This window comes from Haliaeetus leucocephalus, unplaced genomic scaffold, assembly GCF_000737465.1.
Source record: "Haliaeetus leucocephalus isolate CR32 unplaced genomic scaffold, Haliaeetus_leucocephalus-4.0 Scaffold495, whole genome shotgun sequence".
Classification (NCBI taxonomy): Eukaryota; Metazoa; Chordata; class Aves; order Accipitriformes; family Accipitridae; genus Haliaeetus; species Haliaeetus leucocephalus.
This window is the reverse complement of record NW_010972931.1, coordinates 863,322-882,613: the sequence shown is the minus strand read 5'-3', so window position 1 is coordinate 882,613 and position 19,292 is coordinate 863,322. Positions and strand designations below refer to the sequence as shown.

Sequence of the window (19,292 nt, the reverse complement as noted above, 5' to 3'; positions counted from 1 at the left end):
CTGGAATTCAGACATACTTTCTACTTCATTCTTTTACATGCTATACCTTTTCAGAGCAGGCAGAAACTCTGAGAGGCTCAAATACTAATTTCTGTTACAGTGGCAGCATCTTGGACATGAGTTAGATATGCCCTAAAATAGGTAATTATTCGTAGTGTGGAATTTACTGCAAGCTGTGCTGTGATGAGGTAATATAAATAACTCCTGTATTTGTGTGCTGTGCTTTTGACTCCAAGTATTTCTGTTTTCCTACTAATTTTGCAAGAATCAAAGTCTAGTGAGGCTCTGTGCACCAGACAGCTAAAGATAGCAGTTTCATGGCCAGGTTACTGCAGTATTTTTTTTCACCTGAGTCTGTTGTGCAGCCCAGGTGCAATTTTATTTATTGCTAAAATAGTTATTCTCTATAGCTCAGTAGAGCATGTCTAAGCTATGCACAGGAGCATGGTGCAGAGATGCAAAACACAGCAGAGACCTGATGAGATCTTACTGAAAATTGTTATTACCTGGACTCAGGACTTAGTAACTTGGGTACAGGCACATAGCTATCACAATTTCAAGCACACTTGTGATCTTCACAAAGTGTGTCACTACACTGTGCTGTGAGAAGGGCTTGATTGGCTTGAGTCAGTGCTTGTTCAAGGTGTCTGTAATGCACCATGCTCCATTTTATGAAATAAGTATGTTCTAGACACTAGACTGCAATAGATACAGTAGTGAAGAAATATCAGGCTGCTGCTGATAAAGGAAATTGTGTACAATTAAAGGATTTTCAATTTTAAACTTCCAGAAAACAAAAAAAGATTCAACTAGTCCATCTATGAAATTAACACAGCATGGCAGATTTTGAAGAACTTGCATAGCTTGAAGTACCAATGCCCTACCTCACTCATTCATTCTATAAATACAGGAAACTTGTGTGGACAATCAAAAGTGATAAACCAGAATTGTAGAATAACTTCTATTTACAATCTCAGAGTAATTAACAGTCATTAACTGCTGAGAAAGCCCTAATGTTAGAGAAATAACTTTAATAAATTTTCTAATCATAGCTCAGTAAGGCATGTAGAATGCTAGATTATGAGAACACTTCTCTCACTTTACCCATCTCTCTCATTTTGTCAGCACAGCTCATTTAAAAATATCTGGGTTTAGACTAAATAGATATCTAACTGACATCGTTTGTGTTCCAAATGTATTGCAGTTCCAAAGAAACAAGTCCAGGATTTAAAGACCCTGTTCTGTTTAGGCAAAGAGCCAGCGATAGTGTTCTTTACACATCTTATTTCTCTTATTATTGTACTTATATCAGCTAATCTATATTCTTTTTGCTCAATCATGATCTAAAATTCAACTGAATTGCAAATGTTAACTGTTCGTACAAGCCTGAAAGTAAGTACTAAGTGTCTAAATCTAGATCTTAGTAAAAAAAAAATTCCAGTTTTCTCCAGGAGCAACTCCTTTTGTGCTTAGTCAAGCAAAACATCCATTACTCAGCTATGACAACAATAATTGCAATGGAGTAAGGGTTCGGGGACTTCACATTCCTTGTGGAAGGACTGACAGAGAGATGCTGAATGTTCATCTATTTTTAGAGTGAATTAAAATAGCCCAGTTTAGCTAAGGAAAGATATGTCAGTCAAACTACTCTTTTCCTCATACTTTATGTCATAATGTGGAGAATAATGCAGTTTTCCTAAAGTTTTTCATTTTTACACAAATGTATAAAGACAAGGTCAATATTTTCTTAAGGAATAAATCTTACTCTGAGTGGATAATAAGGCAGAAGGTTTCAGTGATTGTGACCCTTTCTCTAATCATGTTTTGGGGGTTGTTTCAAATCTTAGGTGTGAAAGGTGATGTGGGTTTCCCGGGATCCCCCGGAAGTCCGGGGATCCCAGGCCTGAAAGGAGAACCAGGATATGCTGGTCCGCCTGGCCCTAAGGGCAGCCAAGGTCTCCCTGGACTACCAGGAAGTGCAATTGAGGGGCCTAAAGGAGACAGAGGACCCCAAGGCCAACCTGGCCTTCCAGGTAATTCTTTATCTGTAGGATTAATGTACTGCTGTTAATCAAAGCTCACCTAATTAATTAATAATAGCATCAATATTGCATATGCTTGCTTATCCTCTTGTCACAGATCAGAGAAAAGCTCCCCTTCACAGGCAGTTTGGCATTATGTCTTAGAACAGGCTGATTTTATGTCCTCAGGCAGTTGGTTTTGTCCAGAAGTCCTTCCGACGTTGAGACGTTTGCCTCCCATTTCCATGTTTCCCTCTGGACTTTAGTTACTGTTTTGAGGCAGCCATGGCTGTACGTTCCCATACATACATGTTCCTGGAGTGTTAATGTGTTTAAAAATGGCCCAGCGTGGCCTTACCTTGGCAGTGGCCCTGTGCTAGAGGCTAAGGAGGAGAGGAGAGCAGAGCTGCAATATGTCTCTAGCATGTTCATACCTGAGAACATACCATCTGTTTGTTCTGCACATATAGAAAACTCTCCACTATTTTCCATCAGCCACAGGCTGATCAATGATAGATGTCCAGTCAGATGGGGAGTCAGATGGACCTCCCTGCAACAGATTCTCCTACTTATTTTCTTGAAATGTTGTTACGATAATTACTTTGATTCTGCCCATCTGTAGATTGAGCCAGCTTGTCCTCCATCAGGTACTGCTCTGAACAACTTTTGCCACTAAATACTCCCTTCTTCTGGTTTGTAGGTTTACCAGGTCCCACAGGGCCACCAGGACCCCCAGGTCTGAAAGGGGCCAAAGGAGAGCAAGGGAGCAATGGCTGGCCTGGGACTCCTGGGAGTCCAGGAGGCAAAGGTGATCCGGGTTTCCAGGGACTGCCAGTAAGTTCCTTTCAGTACGCTCCAGATTTGCTGAAAGCTGGTTCTTGTAATTAATGGATATATTAATCATAGATGGTTCTTGTTCAAAATAATGATACTTTATGCTCAAAGTGCCTTTGGACTCACTGCTGATGATGTAAAGTCAGTTTGAAAACATTTCAATTCTCTCCTTTTAAAGGCTGCCTACCAGTAAGTCCCAGTGAGCTAATGATCTTGTTAGAAATTTATAGATAGTGAGTGGTAACATACAACACCCCGAATATAATTTACAGTGTATTAACAGTACAGGATGGCTGCAGCACATCCATAAATCCTGCAAATGCATTAGTAGTTAATTTTAAAGGTTGCATATTTCACGATAAATTGCCTTCTGAAAATACCTGAACTGTTTGGTTTTGTTATGAAACCTTTCAAATAAGGTGCACTTTCAGTACTGTCAGTGGTGAAATATAGCTGCTGATTTAGAAATACAAACAGGCAATGCTATTAATACATTGTTGTCATATATTATTCATTTTCCCTGGTATAAACCAGTCCCTTTTCTGTATATTAGGGAGAATGAAGTAGAATAGGACAGTCACCTATAATAGTTGGTCTTCTATACTCTTTCTCTTGGAGTGTCTGCTGCCTTTTTCCACACTTAAAAATATGCTCTATATTTTAACTTTTCATTTCCTCTTTCCTACTAAGACTAATACTAAAATTTATGGAAAAAGGAATAAGAAAGTAGGTAGGTATGACTCAAAAATTCCTAGTGTGCAAAAAGAAGGAAGACTCAGGAATAAGGTCCTGATGTGAGAAGCAGGATACTGATAGTGGACTTGAAAGGTCCACATTATTCTTGATAATGCAAAGATCTGTTGCATCCTTTTCTGCATCCAGGAGTAGCTTCACAGAGACATTAAGGATTTGCTTCCATGTTCTAACACTAGATCTTGGCTATGCCTTTTTATCTGTGAGACCAGACCATGTCATGTCATGTCATGTCATACCATACCATACCATACCAGCTTTGAAGGTAGTAAACTTCAAAATAACATTCCAGTGTATTTTCTGTGTTTTAAGAATTTGCAGTACTTCTGCAGAGAGCTAAATTTCTATACCCCAGGAAATTCTAAAACTTTTCACAGGTTGATATTCCAGTCCAAGACTGTTTGTTTATCAAGAATGGGAAGTGCCAAAGGATTTTGATTCCATGCCTTCAGTCAGAAGAAAATTTGTTATTATCCTTGAGTCACAATGCATAGTATTGGGTTGTTAACTCAGTGGGAAATGGTCCAGTGAGAGTTATTTCAATATTAAATTTCCTCTGGTGATACATACCAAGTTTCTAATGTCTTCATCCTCCGCAGTGTGACAGGGTCCTGCCCTGATTACAGCTCAGCTGCTCATACAGGTCTCCAGGTACATGGTAACCTATATCAGAAAGGAGATTTTGTTACAACATGGGTGACGCAGCCTGTCCAAAAATCCTATCCAAAAAAAGTGAATGTGGAGATCAGATGGTGAAATACAAATCCCATGGGGTTTTCTGTGTATTTTAATGCTGAAATGAGATAAGAAACATTTTCATAATTTTCACAAACTGAAATAGTTTTGTTTTGTTTGGAACAGACCCAAAACAAAATGTTGTTTGCCAAGCTATATCTGATGGGGGAAAAAAAAAGTTTAAGAAACTGCATACTGTTGTGGAAAAAGTATTTTGATGGAAAGCTTCCAATAAACTCCTTTTATAAATAATTCCATTTTATAATTATAATCTAAAAAAAAAGTTACTAAAAAAACCCTTCTTTAATGAGATTTTCTGACTCATGACTGTCTTCTGAATGAATGTTAGCCCTCCTGTTTTGTGCTACAGAAGTTCACGTTATGATACAAAGAGAGGGCCATTTCTTTAAACAATCCTGCATGCTGTGGCTATGTGACTGAAGGAAAACAGGGAACCTTACTTCATTAATACCTCCCTTACCACTCCGAGGGTAGCATTTCTTTTGTTTAACTTTGGAAGTCTCACTGTTGACATCAGTTTTTGAGCTAGTCATCTCTTCTCCCTTTATAGTCAGTGGAAAGAACTAGACGTTAGTAGGGAGCCATTCTTCTCTCCTTAATATAAACATCTAACTTATATCAAATGAAAAATCACTCCTGTGTGTGTCTATTCTATTGCTCTCTAAATATGATGAGATGAATCCTACCATTGGTATTATTTTTCACTGAGTACTCAATTCACATCTCTTAACCTCTGATCGGTAAGTTACTTAGCAAAGGGATTTTGTTTCTTTCCTCTGCCTGTGTTCCACATTTTACTATATAGGGGACTATCACTGCCATATTGCAGCCAGGGAGAAACTCTAAACTATACTTACAAGCTTTTTGCAGATGATCTGCAACAGGCAAAAGAAGAAAAGGAAATTGGCAGTCATTTAAATTACTATTTACAGTGTCTTTTGAAATATGGGCTTGGTTTTCCTTGAAGGGAGGCTACAATGAACTTGTTATCATTAATTTCAGGGGAGCAGTTTATAATAGTGAAGGCAGAAGGAGGAGTTCACATTGGTTTTGAAGTGTTTAAGTCCTTGAGTATTTTAGCCCTGTTGAAAAGTAAAAATCTTCAGAGGATTATAAATTGTTGAGCGTGTTTAATTTCATTCCACATGTGAATGTAGACATTTTCAAGTCTGCTGTGGTCTAGAATTACCCCATTTAGTTATCTAACTAGCAACTGCCTGCTGGGGCTGCACTGAAATTAGTATTTGCTGAGATTTGTGCTTACTGATGTTTTTCATAGCAATATAGTCTGTGGTTGAGCACCTTTTTATTATCTGTAGTGTTAATGAGACCTTATTCTGATCTAGTATCTTTGTAAGGCAAAAAATAGTTTAGTAAGAACAAGGTGTCATGCTTGTTCCTGTAAGAGAAGCTTCTCATCTAATCATGGTAGAGAATAACCATTCCTTAAACTTAATGGCTTTTCTCTCATATTAACATTTTTTAATACATTTCCAAAAATACACAGCCTATTTGAAAGTCATATCATAATGGTGTAGGATAACTATACTTCACTTTTTCTTTTATACAGGGTAGTCCTGGTTTACCAGGAGATATTGGTCAAAAGGGTGATCTGGGACCTCCAGGTGTTCCAGGCGTTCCAGGTGAGAAGGAAATTTACCATGTTCCTAAAAAGTATGCAAAGATGTCTCTTTCATATCCTTCCTCTCTCAAAAAAAGATGCTCAAAGAATGTCGACTCTATGTTACAAATTATTGAAATAGGACATTGAAAGCTGTGTCAAAAAGCATGCAAGAATATCAAGATTTTGTCAAGGTTTTTTGCCTTTTGCCTGTTGTCTGGCTTTGCCAATTTTAAGTGTGTACTTGCTTTAAAAGGTGGATGTAAAATCAATTGTTTAGACATTACCAGTCACGATTTTCTTGAGAATTGGAGAGGCAAATGTCATAGCTATATTTGAGGAAACACAGGCTCAGTATGTCTCCATTGTTGATTATGTTGCTGCTACTGTCACCATCGTATACATGAAAACACTGCATGTATAAAAAAATGCGGTTATTAATAGAAAAAATGTAATTCCCATAATTTAGACAAAGATATTATTAATTAAAGTAAGAGAAACTTGTTTTCAGTCATCATTTCTTATGTGACTTAGTACTGTTGTTTGTATCTTGTTCTTGCAAACAGTTAAAAAGTACTTGTGCAAATGAAGTCATGGCCCTTACATGACTATGGGGTTGTACATGATTATTGTGCACATATCCTTCCAAATCAAGAAATTATTGAATTTTCATGTAAATATTTCCTTTGACTTCAGGTCCAAAAGGATCCCCTGGCTTCCCAGGCCTTAAGGGTGAGCGAGGTGACCAAGGTCTTCCTGGATCTAAAGGTATAATATAAAGACTTGCTTTTTGCCCAGATGTTGTTAAAATGATTATTTGTGACTATCAATGGATATATCCCTCCGCCTTTTATTCAGTGTGAAAAGGTAGAATATGAAACCAAATATCATGGTATCAGCATCTGAATGGTCAGATTTAAGTATTGAGTAGAGAGTGAATGTATTTGTCTCCTGCTCTGAAAAATCAATACTGAGGTTTTGTCATTATTAGAACCTTTAAATGGTATACTAGAACCATAGAATCATAGAATGGTTTGGGTTGGAAGGGACCTTTAGAGATCATCTAGTCCAACCCCCCTGCCATGGACAGGGACATCTTTCACTAGATCAGGTTGCTCAAAGCCCCATCCAACCTGAGTTTGAACATTTCCAATGATGGAGCATCCACAACTTCTCTGGGCAACCTGTTCCAGTGTTTCAACACCCTTGTAAAAAAAATTCGTCCCTAAGTCCAATCTAAATCTACCCTCTTTCTGTTTAAAATCATTGCCTCTTGTCCTGTCACTCTAGACCCCAGTAAAAAGTCTCTCTCTGTCTTTCTTAAAAGCTCCCTTTAGATATTGAAATGCCACAATAAGGTCTTCCCAGAGCCTTCTCTTCTCCAGGCTGAACAACTCCAACTGTCTCAGCCTGTCCTCATAGGAGAGGTGTTCCAGCCCTCTGATCATTTTCATGGCCTTTCTGTGGACCCACTCAAACAGGTCCATGTCTGTCTTGTGCTGGGGACCCCAGAGCTGAAGGCAGTACTGCAGGTGGGGTCTCATGAGAGCAGAGTAGAGGGGGAGATTCACCTCCCTCAACCTGCTGGCCACACTTCTTTTGATGCAGTCCAGAATACGATCGGCTTTCTGGGCTGTGAACACACATTGCCGTCTCATATCCAATTTTTCATCTACCTGTATCCTCAAGTCCTTCTCTGCAGGGCTGCTCTCAATCCATTCATCCCCCAGTCTGTACTGATATTGGGGATTGCCGTGACCCCGGTGCAAGACCTTGCACTTGGCCTTGTTGAACTTTGTGAGGTTCACATTGGCCCACTTCTCAGGCATGTCAAGGTCCCTCTGGATGGCATCCCTTCCCTCTAGTGTATTGACTACACCACTCAGCTTTGTGTCATCCACAAACTTGCTGAGGGAACTCCATGAAACCTAAGGTCTGGACCGCTATTTCAGTCCTTGGGAGGTCTGTTTGGGTGGAGATGTCAGCATAGATAGGCTGTAGTGCTTCTGTTTGGGTTTCAGCCACAGCCTTGCAGTTGTGGTGGTGGACAGTATTTTCTTTCAGCAGGTCAGAGTCTCCTTGCAGCTCTTAGAAAAAGAGTCCACTTAAAAAATGGTAATTCTTTTGAAAGATGTCATCCTTCCAATTGTATTTCCCTGGAGACCACAAGCTTCTGGGTACGCTTGCATAGCCATCAGTCAGTTGGCATGACCGTCGGGGCTGCAGCCTAAGCCTGCTGTTGAGCGAAGCAGGCAGCAGCCTGATAACTGGCAGAGTGCAACTTGTCTGAGCAAACTGCCGCCAAACTGCCAGTACTGCCCTCAACAGATGCCGCTCCTTGTTTGCACACCCTGGTTGCAGTGCTTCTGATCAGAGCTACATCTGTGGGCCTGCTCTGCCCTGTCTGGTGGGAGATAGTAATGTAGGCGGTAGCAATATGGTTTCCAGCAGCAACGTGTGCAGCTATTTAGGTCTTACCAGAGGCTTGTCAGTGGCAGAGGCCCAGCCCAGGCTTTTTCTCCCACTGTGCCTTGAACCCTCAGTCAACTTCAAGTTTGGCTTCTGAACAGGTATGACCCTACTCAATCCACATATAAAGTCTTGGACACATTGGTATCTTGTAGGCTCTGTCTATTCTCTTGACTACATAAATGGCAATACAAGGTAACATTATTTTCTCAATTTTTTATTGTGCAATACTAAATACGTGCTGATTTCCTCTGTTAACTTTGGCAGGTTTACAAGGCCCACCAGGCCCACCAGGTGCTTTTCAGCTTGTTAAAGGGGATCCTGGCTTACCTGGCCCTGTAGGACCAGTTGGTCTCAAAGGATTCCCAGGACTTCCAGGTCCCAAAGGACAGCAAGGTGAGAGGATCTAACTTGCCAGTAGAAAAAAATTTTAAGTAATGTAAAAATAGACGAATGGTAGGCTAGACACTAGAAGATTTTGGTATAATACTATCCAGCTTTTTGTAAGCCACTTAACTTGTGTCAGCGATGAGGAAGAGAGTCCTTCTTTTTGAAGCTCATCCAAAGGAGTCCCGGAAACAGATGCCTTCCTAGTGATTTTTTTATAGGCTCTCACTCTGCAGTCATCACATCAGTATCTGAGATCAGCAGTAAGCAGAATGACTTGCAACACACTGCTCATCCTTACCCCAGGGTGTATTTGTTAGGATATCTTCTGTCTTTAGAGTTGAATTCAAACTTAATTACTGTGTGTCTCTGGGAGAAGACAAGCATGAGGAAAAACACCTTGATCTTGGAGTGGAAAGTGCTTCCTGAGGAAGCTTGTTCCATAGTCCTAGATTTTGTCTCTTAGTCCAGACATTGCAATTTTTATAAAGAGAAGGTGAACTGCAAAAATTAAACATATTAGGGAATAATAGAATGGAGCAAAGGGTAAGGCAAATGAAATGCTGTCACAAGGACACATGTCCTTCAGAATGACAGGACACGGAGAGTGGGAGCTCAGGGGTGTTCTTAAGCTGTTAAGATTCTAAGGGAAAGCTTTGTTCCTGACTATTTTATAAGAAGGTGATGGGGAACTACAGTGGAATATAATGAATATCTTCTTTCTATTTAATATAATAGATATGGAAGTTTGCTCTTGAAGGTGGGGTTACAACTCTGCAACTGCTGTCCGCTAGGAAATAGCCATGAAATATCTCAGTGATTGAACACAGCATGGGTTTGCTTTTATGGGATCTGTCGCTGTTCTCTAGTAATCAGTTCAATACATGCACACAATATTTCTTTTTGAGTGATCAGGAAAAGGACAGCTATGACTACCTAAAGCTTCTGATGTGCCACAGAAATGTTGGTGTGGTGCTGATGGTGTTAACTTCTTTTTCCCAAAGTCAGAGTTACTGAGTTTATGTAGGACTCAAAGCGTCCCTAGAAATTGATAAAGGGAAGACATGATATATGTCTGAAAACCTGTTTGGGAAGAAGCTAAGCGAATACTGATTTTCCCACTGTTCATGACCCTACATTTTTATGGTCTATTTTTGATTGAGTCATATGATAAGCAGAGAGCGAAGAGATTGCTGGCCTTCCTTTTCATATTCCAGGCAAATACTAGTTATTTTAGAAGCACACCCTCTGCTTACGGCTCTGTTCTTCTCTACTATAATCACTTCACCTGCAGTAACCCACATATGTGCTCTAGGTATTGAAATGTACGCACTGGATCTGCATGAGTTTAGTTTATGCTGAGGTGTGCCTGTGCCATACTGTATTAAAAGCCAAAAAGTCAGAACTAACATGAAGTAATATCCAATAATAACTACTCCTTGTTTTTCAACAGGGGTGACAGGACCTTCAGGTATACCTGGACCACCTGGTAGTCCAGGGTTTGATGGCAAACCTGGGCAAAAAGGAGAACTTGGTCCTTATGGTCCTCCAGGTAAGACCATGAGTTCTTCAAAGACTTGATTCCTTCACAGAAAAATAACATAGGAGATCAGGTGTGAATGTATGTAATTTCACTTCTTTAGTTATGCAGGCAGAGTACTGCTATCTGTGGAGATAAAAGGAGACTCTCTGTATTGTAGGGCCCAGAGGATTCCCTGGTCCACCTGGCCCTGAAGGTTTGCCTGGGGCTATGGGCCCACCAGGTGCACCATCTGTTGCTCATGGCTTCCTCGTTACCAGACACAGTCAAACCACTGAAGAACCGTCATGTCCATTTGGAACAAGGCTGATTTACCATGGCTACTCTTTGCTTTATGTACAAGGCAATGAAAGAGCACATGGCCAAGATCTGGGTAAGTAGAGATCAAATTTAGAATTCATTACAAACCAAATGTTTCTTTCATTTGTAGAACTGTATTGAACAAGCCTGTGTAATTATTCTTGGCTAGCTGGTGCTTTATTATGCCTTCTAGGTTGGTACAAATAATGGTTTGGTGTACAGTGGAAACAGTGTCAGTTTACTTAAGAAGGTCTTTATCACAGCCTTTGACATGGTCATCCATAGTATCTTTGTAGTCAGATTAGTGAAATACAGGCTGGCTAAGCAGTATGATAAGCTGAGTGGAATATCAGTGGGTCCATCAAGCTCAGGTGGATGTGATCAGATGTACAAAGTCTGAGTGGTGGTTGTTGATTAGTGATGTCCCTCAGGAATTAGTACTGGGCCAGTACTGTTTAATGAATTTATTAATGACTTGAGTGATGGGACAGAGTGCACTCAGCAAGTTTGTGGGTAATGCCAGATTGGGAAGAATGCTTGATTCCCTAGTGGACACAGCTGCCATTCAGAGGGACCTAGCCAAGCTGGAGAAAAGGGCTGAGAAGAACCTCAAGAAGCTCAGTAAAGGCAAATGCAAAGGGGTACACCTAGAATGAAATAACCTCATGCAACAGAACAGACTGGGGACTGACTGCTATTTCCAGTAGCAGCTGTACAGACTGCTAGAAAGCTGCTTTGCAGAAAAGGACCTGGGAGCCCTGGTGAGCAACATGAGTTAGCAGTGTGCCCTTGCAGCAACTACCCCATTCTCCACTGTCCAAGCTACTGGGCTCTATTGGCAAAAGTGCAACCAGCAGATGGAGAGAGGTGATTCTTCCCATCTGTTTGGCAGTTGTGAGACCACATCTGGTATATTGTGCCCAGACTTGGGTGTCCCAGAACAAGGAAGATGTTGATATACCACAGTGAATACAACAGCTAGCTACTAAGATGGCTAGTGGGGTCTGGACAGTCTGATGGAACTGGGTTTGCTCAGACTTAACAGAAATTTAGGGAGAGGCCTTTATTGCTGTCTACAGCTGTCTACAGGGAGGTTAGAGAAGATGGAGCCAAACTCTTCTCAGAGGGGCTCAGTGTCAGAAGAAGCAATGGATGCAAAGTATGAGAGATATTCCAGTGAAACATAAAGAAAAGCTTTTTTTACCATGCTGATGCTTTAACATTGGAACAGGACCCCAGAGAGTTTGTTGAGTCTCTGTCTTCGGAGATATTCAAAGCTCAACTGGCAGTGGACCCAAGCAACCTGATCTAACTGGCAGGGGTTTAGGATAGATGACCTTTAGAGGTCTATTCCAACCTAAGTTATTCCATAATTCTACAGCCAAGACTGAGCTATTCCTTGCCTTGCCCTGTTCCTTCCTTATGGAGCTAAGAGGAGTCACTTCTGAGAGAACTGGGCCCTCTGGAGCAAGTGTCATCTGCTTTTTAGCTGGTCCTGGGAATATTTGTTTGGCAGTTGGCAATGGTTTAACAAAAATGACTTAACAAGTAACCTTTCACTTAACATTTCAGGCACAGCAGGAAGCTGTCTTCGTAAATTTAGTACCATGCCTTTCTTATTCTGCAATATCAACAATGTATGTAACTTTGCATCAAGGAATGACTATTCTTACTGGCTGTCCACTCCTGAACCCATGCCAATGAGTATGGCTCCTATCACTGGTGATAATATCAGACCATTCATCAGCAGGTACGGTTTCAGTTCTGCTGTGTTTGTAAAATGAAGAAGCCTGTGAAAAGTGCGTATGGTACTTTATTTTTTTGGAAAAGGCTTTTAATCTGTATATTTTTATTTCCTACTTTTAAATTTAAAGTTTGAGTTCCTTTGATGAAATGTTTCAAAGTGTTCATGTTTTCAGTTTAGACTTTGATCAAAAATAAATCCATTTTGGGGGAAACCCAAAGAAGTAGAATAGTCTATTTTGAATCTAATTGAAATGAAAAGATTTACTTTGAAATGATGTTTTGCAAAAGCTATGATGTACTTTGAAGGAGAAAAAGGTTTGAATTTATTCACAATTCTCATCCAAAACAATTCTTCTTTTTTTGACTAGCCACAGCTAAGAAGCTTTTTAGGGCTCAATTTCCTTTTGTTTGAAAACGGTAGCATTATTTATCATACAGTAGACTGCCAGGCTTCTTCCATTGTTTTGGACATACTGCTTGAATACAGCCATTATTGTCTGAATTAAAGGAAACAGTTGCAAAATCAATCATCTATTTTTTAATAATTCCAGATTCTCAGCTAGCATAAAGTGTGGCACTTATATCAGATATCACTGTTCTGCATCAGTCCAACTTGTTGAACTTTTGGTCCATTTTAAATTTTAAGGCCACTAGCAAAAACTATCCTGGCATAATATGCCCAGTGCTGAAGGCAGAGGTGTGAGCAAGAGTGTGGTGAACTGTACCACTTAGAACATAAATGATAATCATTAGATATAGGCATTACTACAATTCCCATCATTGCTTCTAATCTGTATCAGCTCTTGTTGATCCCTCTTCCTGCCATATAAAGTGAATGGGAGTGGAGATTGCTGTTATTGTTTTCTCGGGTCTGTGTATACCACCCAAGAGAAAGGACAATTCACATCATCAGTGGGTTGTAGTCTTGACGGCTTGGTACATTCAGAAAACTATTTGGCTCTTCTGCAAGACATTTTTTATTTATTTTGCGTAATACCATCCATCTTGTGTCTGCAGTTGTGCTCTGTACTCTATTTTTGGTTTAGTGCCATAGAAATTGGTATGCCTTGAAAATGAGCGGGCAGACTGAGGGCGAGATTCTCAAGAGAGACTATGGTTTTTCTTGGTCTTACTTTTTTGGTTGTTCATTGGATATGAATGGAAAGGGCTTGAATTTCAGAAGGATTCAAATGACCAGCTTCTGAAATTCATATTCCTTTTATGCCATCCATGATCAAGCACCCAACATAACCTTTAACAATCACTTCTGAAACTCTTGCTCAAGGAGGTACCCACCAACATTTTGCCTTATCTTATGCATATAGAGTAGCTTTTGCACATAAAAATGTATGTGTGTGTGTGTATGTATGTTTGCATATGGCTTTTTCTTCTTTTAGCCATAGCAGAGAGTGAGGCAATTGTAATATACATTTTTTTAAACCAGCAAGGAATCCAAAAAGACTTTTGTTTCAATTTATTTTATTAGTTGAGGCTTTTAAAGCAACAGTTTTCCCTGTCCAAAAGTTGAAAAGGTGTAGAAGTGTCACTTGCTGCCTTGGGTCATGGGACTTCTTTTCATGTAAGGCCTTCCACTGAAATCTCTTGAAGCAAAGCAGAGCTCCAAGAATAGAGGCAGCTTTACATTCTTTTAACTTACTCTTCCACTGATGTGTTTCTTAAAATAACTGTCTTGCTTCTGCACTAAAGATGAAGGCAATAGGTATGAAAGCAGTCTTCACAAGTCAGAAATAGGCTTTCATTGTGAATTCCTTTGCTTCTGTGCATTTTCCAGAATCCAACTTAATCCATTTTGCACATGATTCTTTTCAATGCTCTGATAACAGCAATCAGACTGTTTAGTTCTAAGGATCTGTTTTGAATCATTTTCATAATTGCTAACTGCAGCAGCCAATTCAGGAGTTGTACAAGAAAAAATGAATTATATCTACCAAATTCCTTATTACCAGCTCCCATATTAAAATTTCCAGGCCAACTCACTTTTTTTATCGTTCTCCTGTGAAGGCACAGTTGGTCGTTGGATTATTCAGTAACCTAGCAGTTCCGAGACACAATGAATTTATCAAAGGTAAAAGAACTGGTGCTGCATAGCTTTCTGAAGAGTTGCTTTCAAGTTCATTGTTCAAGTTACTTTGCTAGAAATCTCTTACTGGAGATAAAGACCACAAATGTAAATAAAAGCCACTTTCAAGGAAAATGCATGGGGAAGAGTCTGCATTATATTAGGTTAGCAGTGATTACCTTTGTAAGACATTTTCCAGAGAGATGGCTTTCTCTCTGGAAGTCACTCAGGGCTATGTTTAGGATGATGAATTGCTGTTACTTGTCTCTGATCACAGTAGACCACTTTTAAGTGATAGTTGCTGAGTTACGATGTATGGCTATTTGCCTCTCATGTTCAGGACATTGAGCGCTTTTAGAAACTACAGTACAAATGGGACTACAAAAAGATAAATACATTTAAATATTCAGATAAGAGGTCTCTTGTTCTTTGCTCATAGGAAAGCTAATAGGAATGAGACTTAATAGTTAAGCTGTCCGTAAGTAAATAAGGAAAAAAAAAACAACCAGTTGGTTGTTTTTCTAAATGGGACATTTTGATTTTCCTTTGTTTTTGAAGGTGACATTTTCTAATTCAAGATTCCTTGAAGAAAGTAACCTCTGAAAAAAGAAAAACTATTAATCCTCAAGTGCATGTAGCTCATTCATGTCTTGGTCTTTCCAGATGCTCTGTGTGTGAAGCTCCTGCTATGGTAATAGCCGTTCACAGCCAAACAATTCAAATACCACAGTGTCCTGAAGGCTGGAGTTCACTTTGGATTGGTTACTCCTTTGTCATGGTAAGTGCACTGGGGCATACTATGAGCTGAGAAAAGCATTTGTGTCAGGCATTTGATCTATGCTCCTGCTCTGGGAAAGTTAATATCTGACTATGTCACTTCAGGCCTTAAAAGGGCATTAGACCTCTACCTTTTCTGGTGACTTTAAAAAGATCCTGGCGAATTACTAAATGAGAATAATGCAACAGCAATTAGTTGTTCACTTCTGGGGAAATGCACACAGCTTGCTCTCTTGTTTGCAGCTCCAGCACAGGATCCAAGTGCTGAATAAATGAGGAAATAAGCACAATTTTCCATTGTCCTTCTACATCTATGTTGCAGTAGCTTCCTAGAGTGGTAGCATATCAGTGCCTGTCCTCTTCCTGGTTTTTGGTGAATAAGCCTTCAGTTTTCAAATGGCATTTTAGACCTTTTATCCGGTTTCTTCAGCTCTGTCTGTACTAGTAAAATAAATAGGGCTAAGGAGTGGCCTGGAAGAGCCACTCTGCAGTCCTCCATAGTGGTTAGTTGTTAGCATGCTTTCTGTCATGGTCACAGCCTGTATCAACAGCCACTCTCTGAGGCAATGTCTGGGCATGGTCTGAGAAACAGCACGGATCCAGAGCTGTTAGCACTCGGCAGTGGGAGAGTAGCCACTGTGATGTGGGGCAGGAATTTGGTTAAGCTATTCAATATAAACCATACCAGTCTGTATGCCTGCCGGGCTGGAGAGCTGGCCCTGACCTGTTGCTGGCATAGGGATAGCTTGGGTCCTACTGTCAGTCCTGAAGTATTTCTGTGGGTACAGCTGCCCTGAAGTTGATGTTGCTGGTGTGTTGTGCTGCCGTTAAGAGAGAGAACCCATTGCCACCTCTGGAGCCCTTCAGCTCCTCCTTCTTGCTCCTCCTTGAGCTGAGGGACAAAACAGCAGATGGACACAACAGAGGACAAGGAGAGGCATGTGAAGAAATATTTGTGCAAGAGAGTTAATAGATGTTGTAGCAGAAGAGGTAAAGAGTCCCTCTCTGACTGATGCTTTTGTGTTTTTCTAGCACACCAGTGCTGGTGCGGAGGGCTCTGGCCAGGCCCTGGCATCCCCTGGTTCCTGCCTAGAGGAGTTTCGCAGCGCTCCCTTCATTGAATGCCATGGCCGGGGCACCTGCAATTATTATGCAAATGCTTACAGCTTCTGGCTTGCTACTATAGAGAGGAATGAGATGTTCAAGTAAGTTCATGATTTATTTATCAGTATTTGAGACTCACTGAAGCCTTGTCACCAAATAAGAGGAGTATTGTTTGAATGTAATACCTTGTTCAAGTATTGGCTATACCCCAGCCTGGTTAGTATATCCCGTTAATGATTTTCGTAACAAAAAGAAAAAAATTATAATAGCTTTTGGGGGAATCAATGAATGTATCTTCTGTTAGTGTTTACAGTGTGTCATTAGTACCTAGTGTTTTGCTTTTCAGAATAATCTAACAATGTTTGCATTTCCACTAGTTTGACTGTATTCACAGAGTTGTAACTGGGATAGGCTGACATACGGACTGAAATTAAGTTAGAATATAATATTCCTCCTAGTAGATGTTAACACATAGTAGAACCACTTGAAATTAATGCAGGTGTTGAACTAAGTGAGCTGAACAATTATTTACCTTTCCCTGATGTTGGAGGAAGTATGTCTGAATAAAATGCAGCTGAGGGCAGAGACCTTAGGCATTTCTTCAGTCCTGCTGAGGTTCTAATTTCAGGAATTAAGTGGTAGTAGGCTTTGTTCTGGTCTCCTGCACATAAGTATTTTTCAACAGAGTCTAATTTGTTCCATACAAATTTTATTAATATGCTAGCATATAGACCAGTTCCCAGGTCTGGATAGCTTACCTGATCAGCAGACATTCCTCTGGAGTGCAGGCAAGCATCCTCTTCCACCGCAGTCCAGGCTGCCACTGCTGGTACCCTTCATCTCCTCATGTCTTCTAGATCTGTGACTGCTCCTTAGCCTGTCTCAGTCAAAATGAAGCAGGTTGTTTAGCCAGTTTTGGCTGTTTGTCTACGAGATAGTTGTCAACTGAGTAGGTATAAAAATTGAGCACCGGGACTGATGATCACTGGGGCTGCAATAATCTCATCAGCCAGATAAGCTACTACTGAAAGAGCCCATTTGCCAACACTGGGGTAAGCACTGGCTCCCTAGGAAAGAAGCAAGCTGGTCAGAGGAAAATTGAGAGGGGTCAACACTACAGTTGTTTGTATTCATTGAGTCCTACCCAGAAATCTGTCAACTTCATACCCTTTTCTGGCTGCAAACTGTACCTGAAATTAATAAAATATTCCCAGATCAGGGGACCCGTCCTACTATCATAATTCACAAATACTCTTCAGTTTCCTATAAATTCAATGTAAGCACACTTTTGTCTGAAAGTGCTTTATTTCCAGTTGCTAGGAGTAACTCCTTATGATAGGTTAGAGACTGAAGATTTTGGGTTGTCTTTCTATACAGCATCACATAATTTCCTTTGCTGGCTTTTCATTTTTCTGTAAAGTCACAAGAGTTAGCAGAAACTCCTGAACAGTCAAATGTCTTCAGTTTCTTTGCCCAATCTTTTTTTTACTACCCAAATTCCAGCATGTTTTCAAACTGCTGATTAAACAGGTAGTGTCTTCTGGTTAAGAAAATGTTCAGCCTCATGACAGAACCAAATTCTCAAGTAACTGGAAGTGGACAATATTTAAAAGTAATCTTGAGATAGTTTGTGACCAAACTTGAAAGTGAATATACATTGGAGAACTTAGGGACACCATCTTGATTCAGCACAGCTTAAAGAGGCACTTGGCTGCAGGCAAAGTTTGTGTTGTCAATTATAAACCTGAAAACAGTTTGTATCAACAATTGTTAATGGGTCTTTTCCTTTATTTATTTTTAATAGGAAACCGACTCCCTCAACTTTGAAAGCAGGGGATCTGCGCTCAAATGTTAGCCGTTGTCAAGTCTGTATGAGAAAAACATAATGACTTTTGAATTTCAACTAATTTCACACAATATGGTGCTATTTGTTTAACAGCAATGAAGCCTAGACATATATCATATGTACCTCATTGTTGTCCAATATGAAAACAGTAAAGTGCCTTTTAGGAACTTGCATAACTAACACACACTGCTTTACTGGCCCTGTCCTTGCTGAAGAAGAAAAGAGACAACAAAGATAAGCTTCAAATGTTGACATGCCAAATGGCACTTTTGATCAAAATATATGTATTTTTTATATAAATGCAATGCACTGATAGAATAAAAAGTCAGCGTTTATCCAGAAAAAATGCAAAGGTGCTAGGAGGTATGCAGTTCTGCCTTATACTGTTTGACCCCCCTTTCTCATTCTTGTATTATATATTTAGATTCATTTTTCTTCCCCAGATAAGTTTGTTGTTACCGTTATCTAGGTGTCTCAAAATCCCAAACTCTTGGGTATGTACTTATTGTTCCTGTACAAAGCAATACTATTGTAAAAAAGAGTTTTGGGATTACAGACTGTGGATAAGCAACGTGTAACCATCTTTTCACAACATAGAGTGCCATCCTGCAAACCTTTGCTTCTGTTTGTAGTCTTTAGTGCTGTTGGTTTTAATAGGACTACATCTGGAAGAGATTGCCAAATTGGTTTCCTAAATAGGCAAGTAAGTGTTTCTGCTATGTTGGTACTATGCAGCTTCTTTATGCAGTAGAACAAACTTTCCTGTGGAATAAAGAATGATCCAGCAATGGTCAAGAAAAAATATATATATAAATATTTTAGTAATTTATATAGATATCAACCATTAGGCTAATCAAGCTCTGAGTTTATCATTTCAAAAAGAAGCTTACAAAAGTTTTCTTCTTTTCAGTGTCATGAATTAGATGTTAAATGCCAAAATATGATGTGAAATGTTCATTTTACATAGGCCATTTCAATGCTGAAGTTGCAGAGACTGAACCCAGGTTAATAGTTATTTGTGTTTATTATAGTAAATCCTGCTTTGAGCTTATAGTCTT

The 19,292-nt window shown here is 39.8% G+C and overlaps 1 protein-coding gene across 1 annotated transcript in view; it reads left to right on the top strand.

The window, feature by feature from the left end:
• The window catches only part of COL4A1 (collagen, type IV, alpha 1), a 119,608-nt gene extending 100,835 nt beyond the window's left edge, over window positions 1-18,773 (top strand). Inside the window, exons 42-52 of the mRNA XM_010575789.1 lie at window positions 1,848-2,033; window positions 2,722-2,855; window positions 5,935-6,007; window positions 6,682-6,753; window positions 8,722-8,850; window positions 10,295-10,393; window positions 10,542-10,754; window positions 12,254-12,431; window positions 15,171-15,285; window positions 16,317-16,489; window positions 18,193-18,773. Coding sequence (XP_010574091.1) covers window positions 1,848-2,033; window positions 2,722-2,855; window positions 5,935-6,007; window positions 6,682-6,753; window positions 8,722-8,850; window positions 10,295-10,393; window positions 10,542-10,754; window positions 12,254-12,431; window positions 15,171-15,285; window positions 16,317-16,489; window positions 18,193-18,274 — 1,454 coding nt within the window. The 3' untranslated portion in view covers window positions 18,275-18,773. The remainder of the gene's footprint in view (window positions 1-1,847; window positions 2,034-2,721; window positions 2,856-5,934; window positions 6,008-6,681; window positions 6,754-8,721; window positions 8,851-10,294; window positions 10,394-10,541; window positions 10,755-12,253; window positions 12,432-15,170; window positions 15,286-16,316; window positions 16,490-18,192) is intronic.
• The last annotated feature ends 519 nt before the right edge of the window (window positions 18,774-19,292 follow it).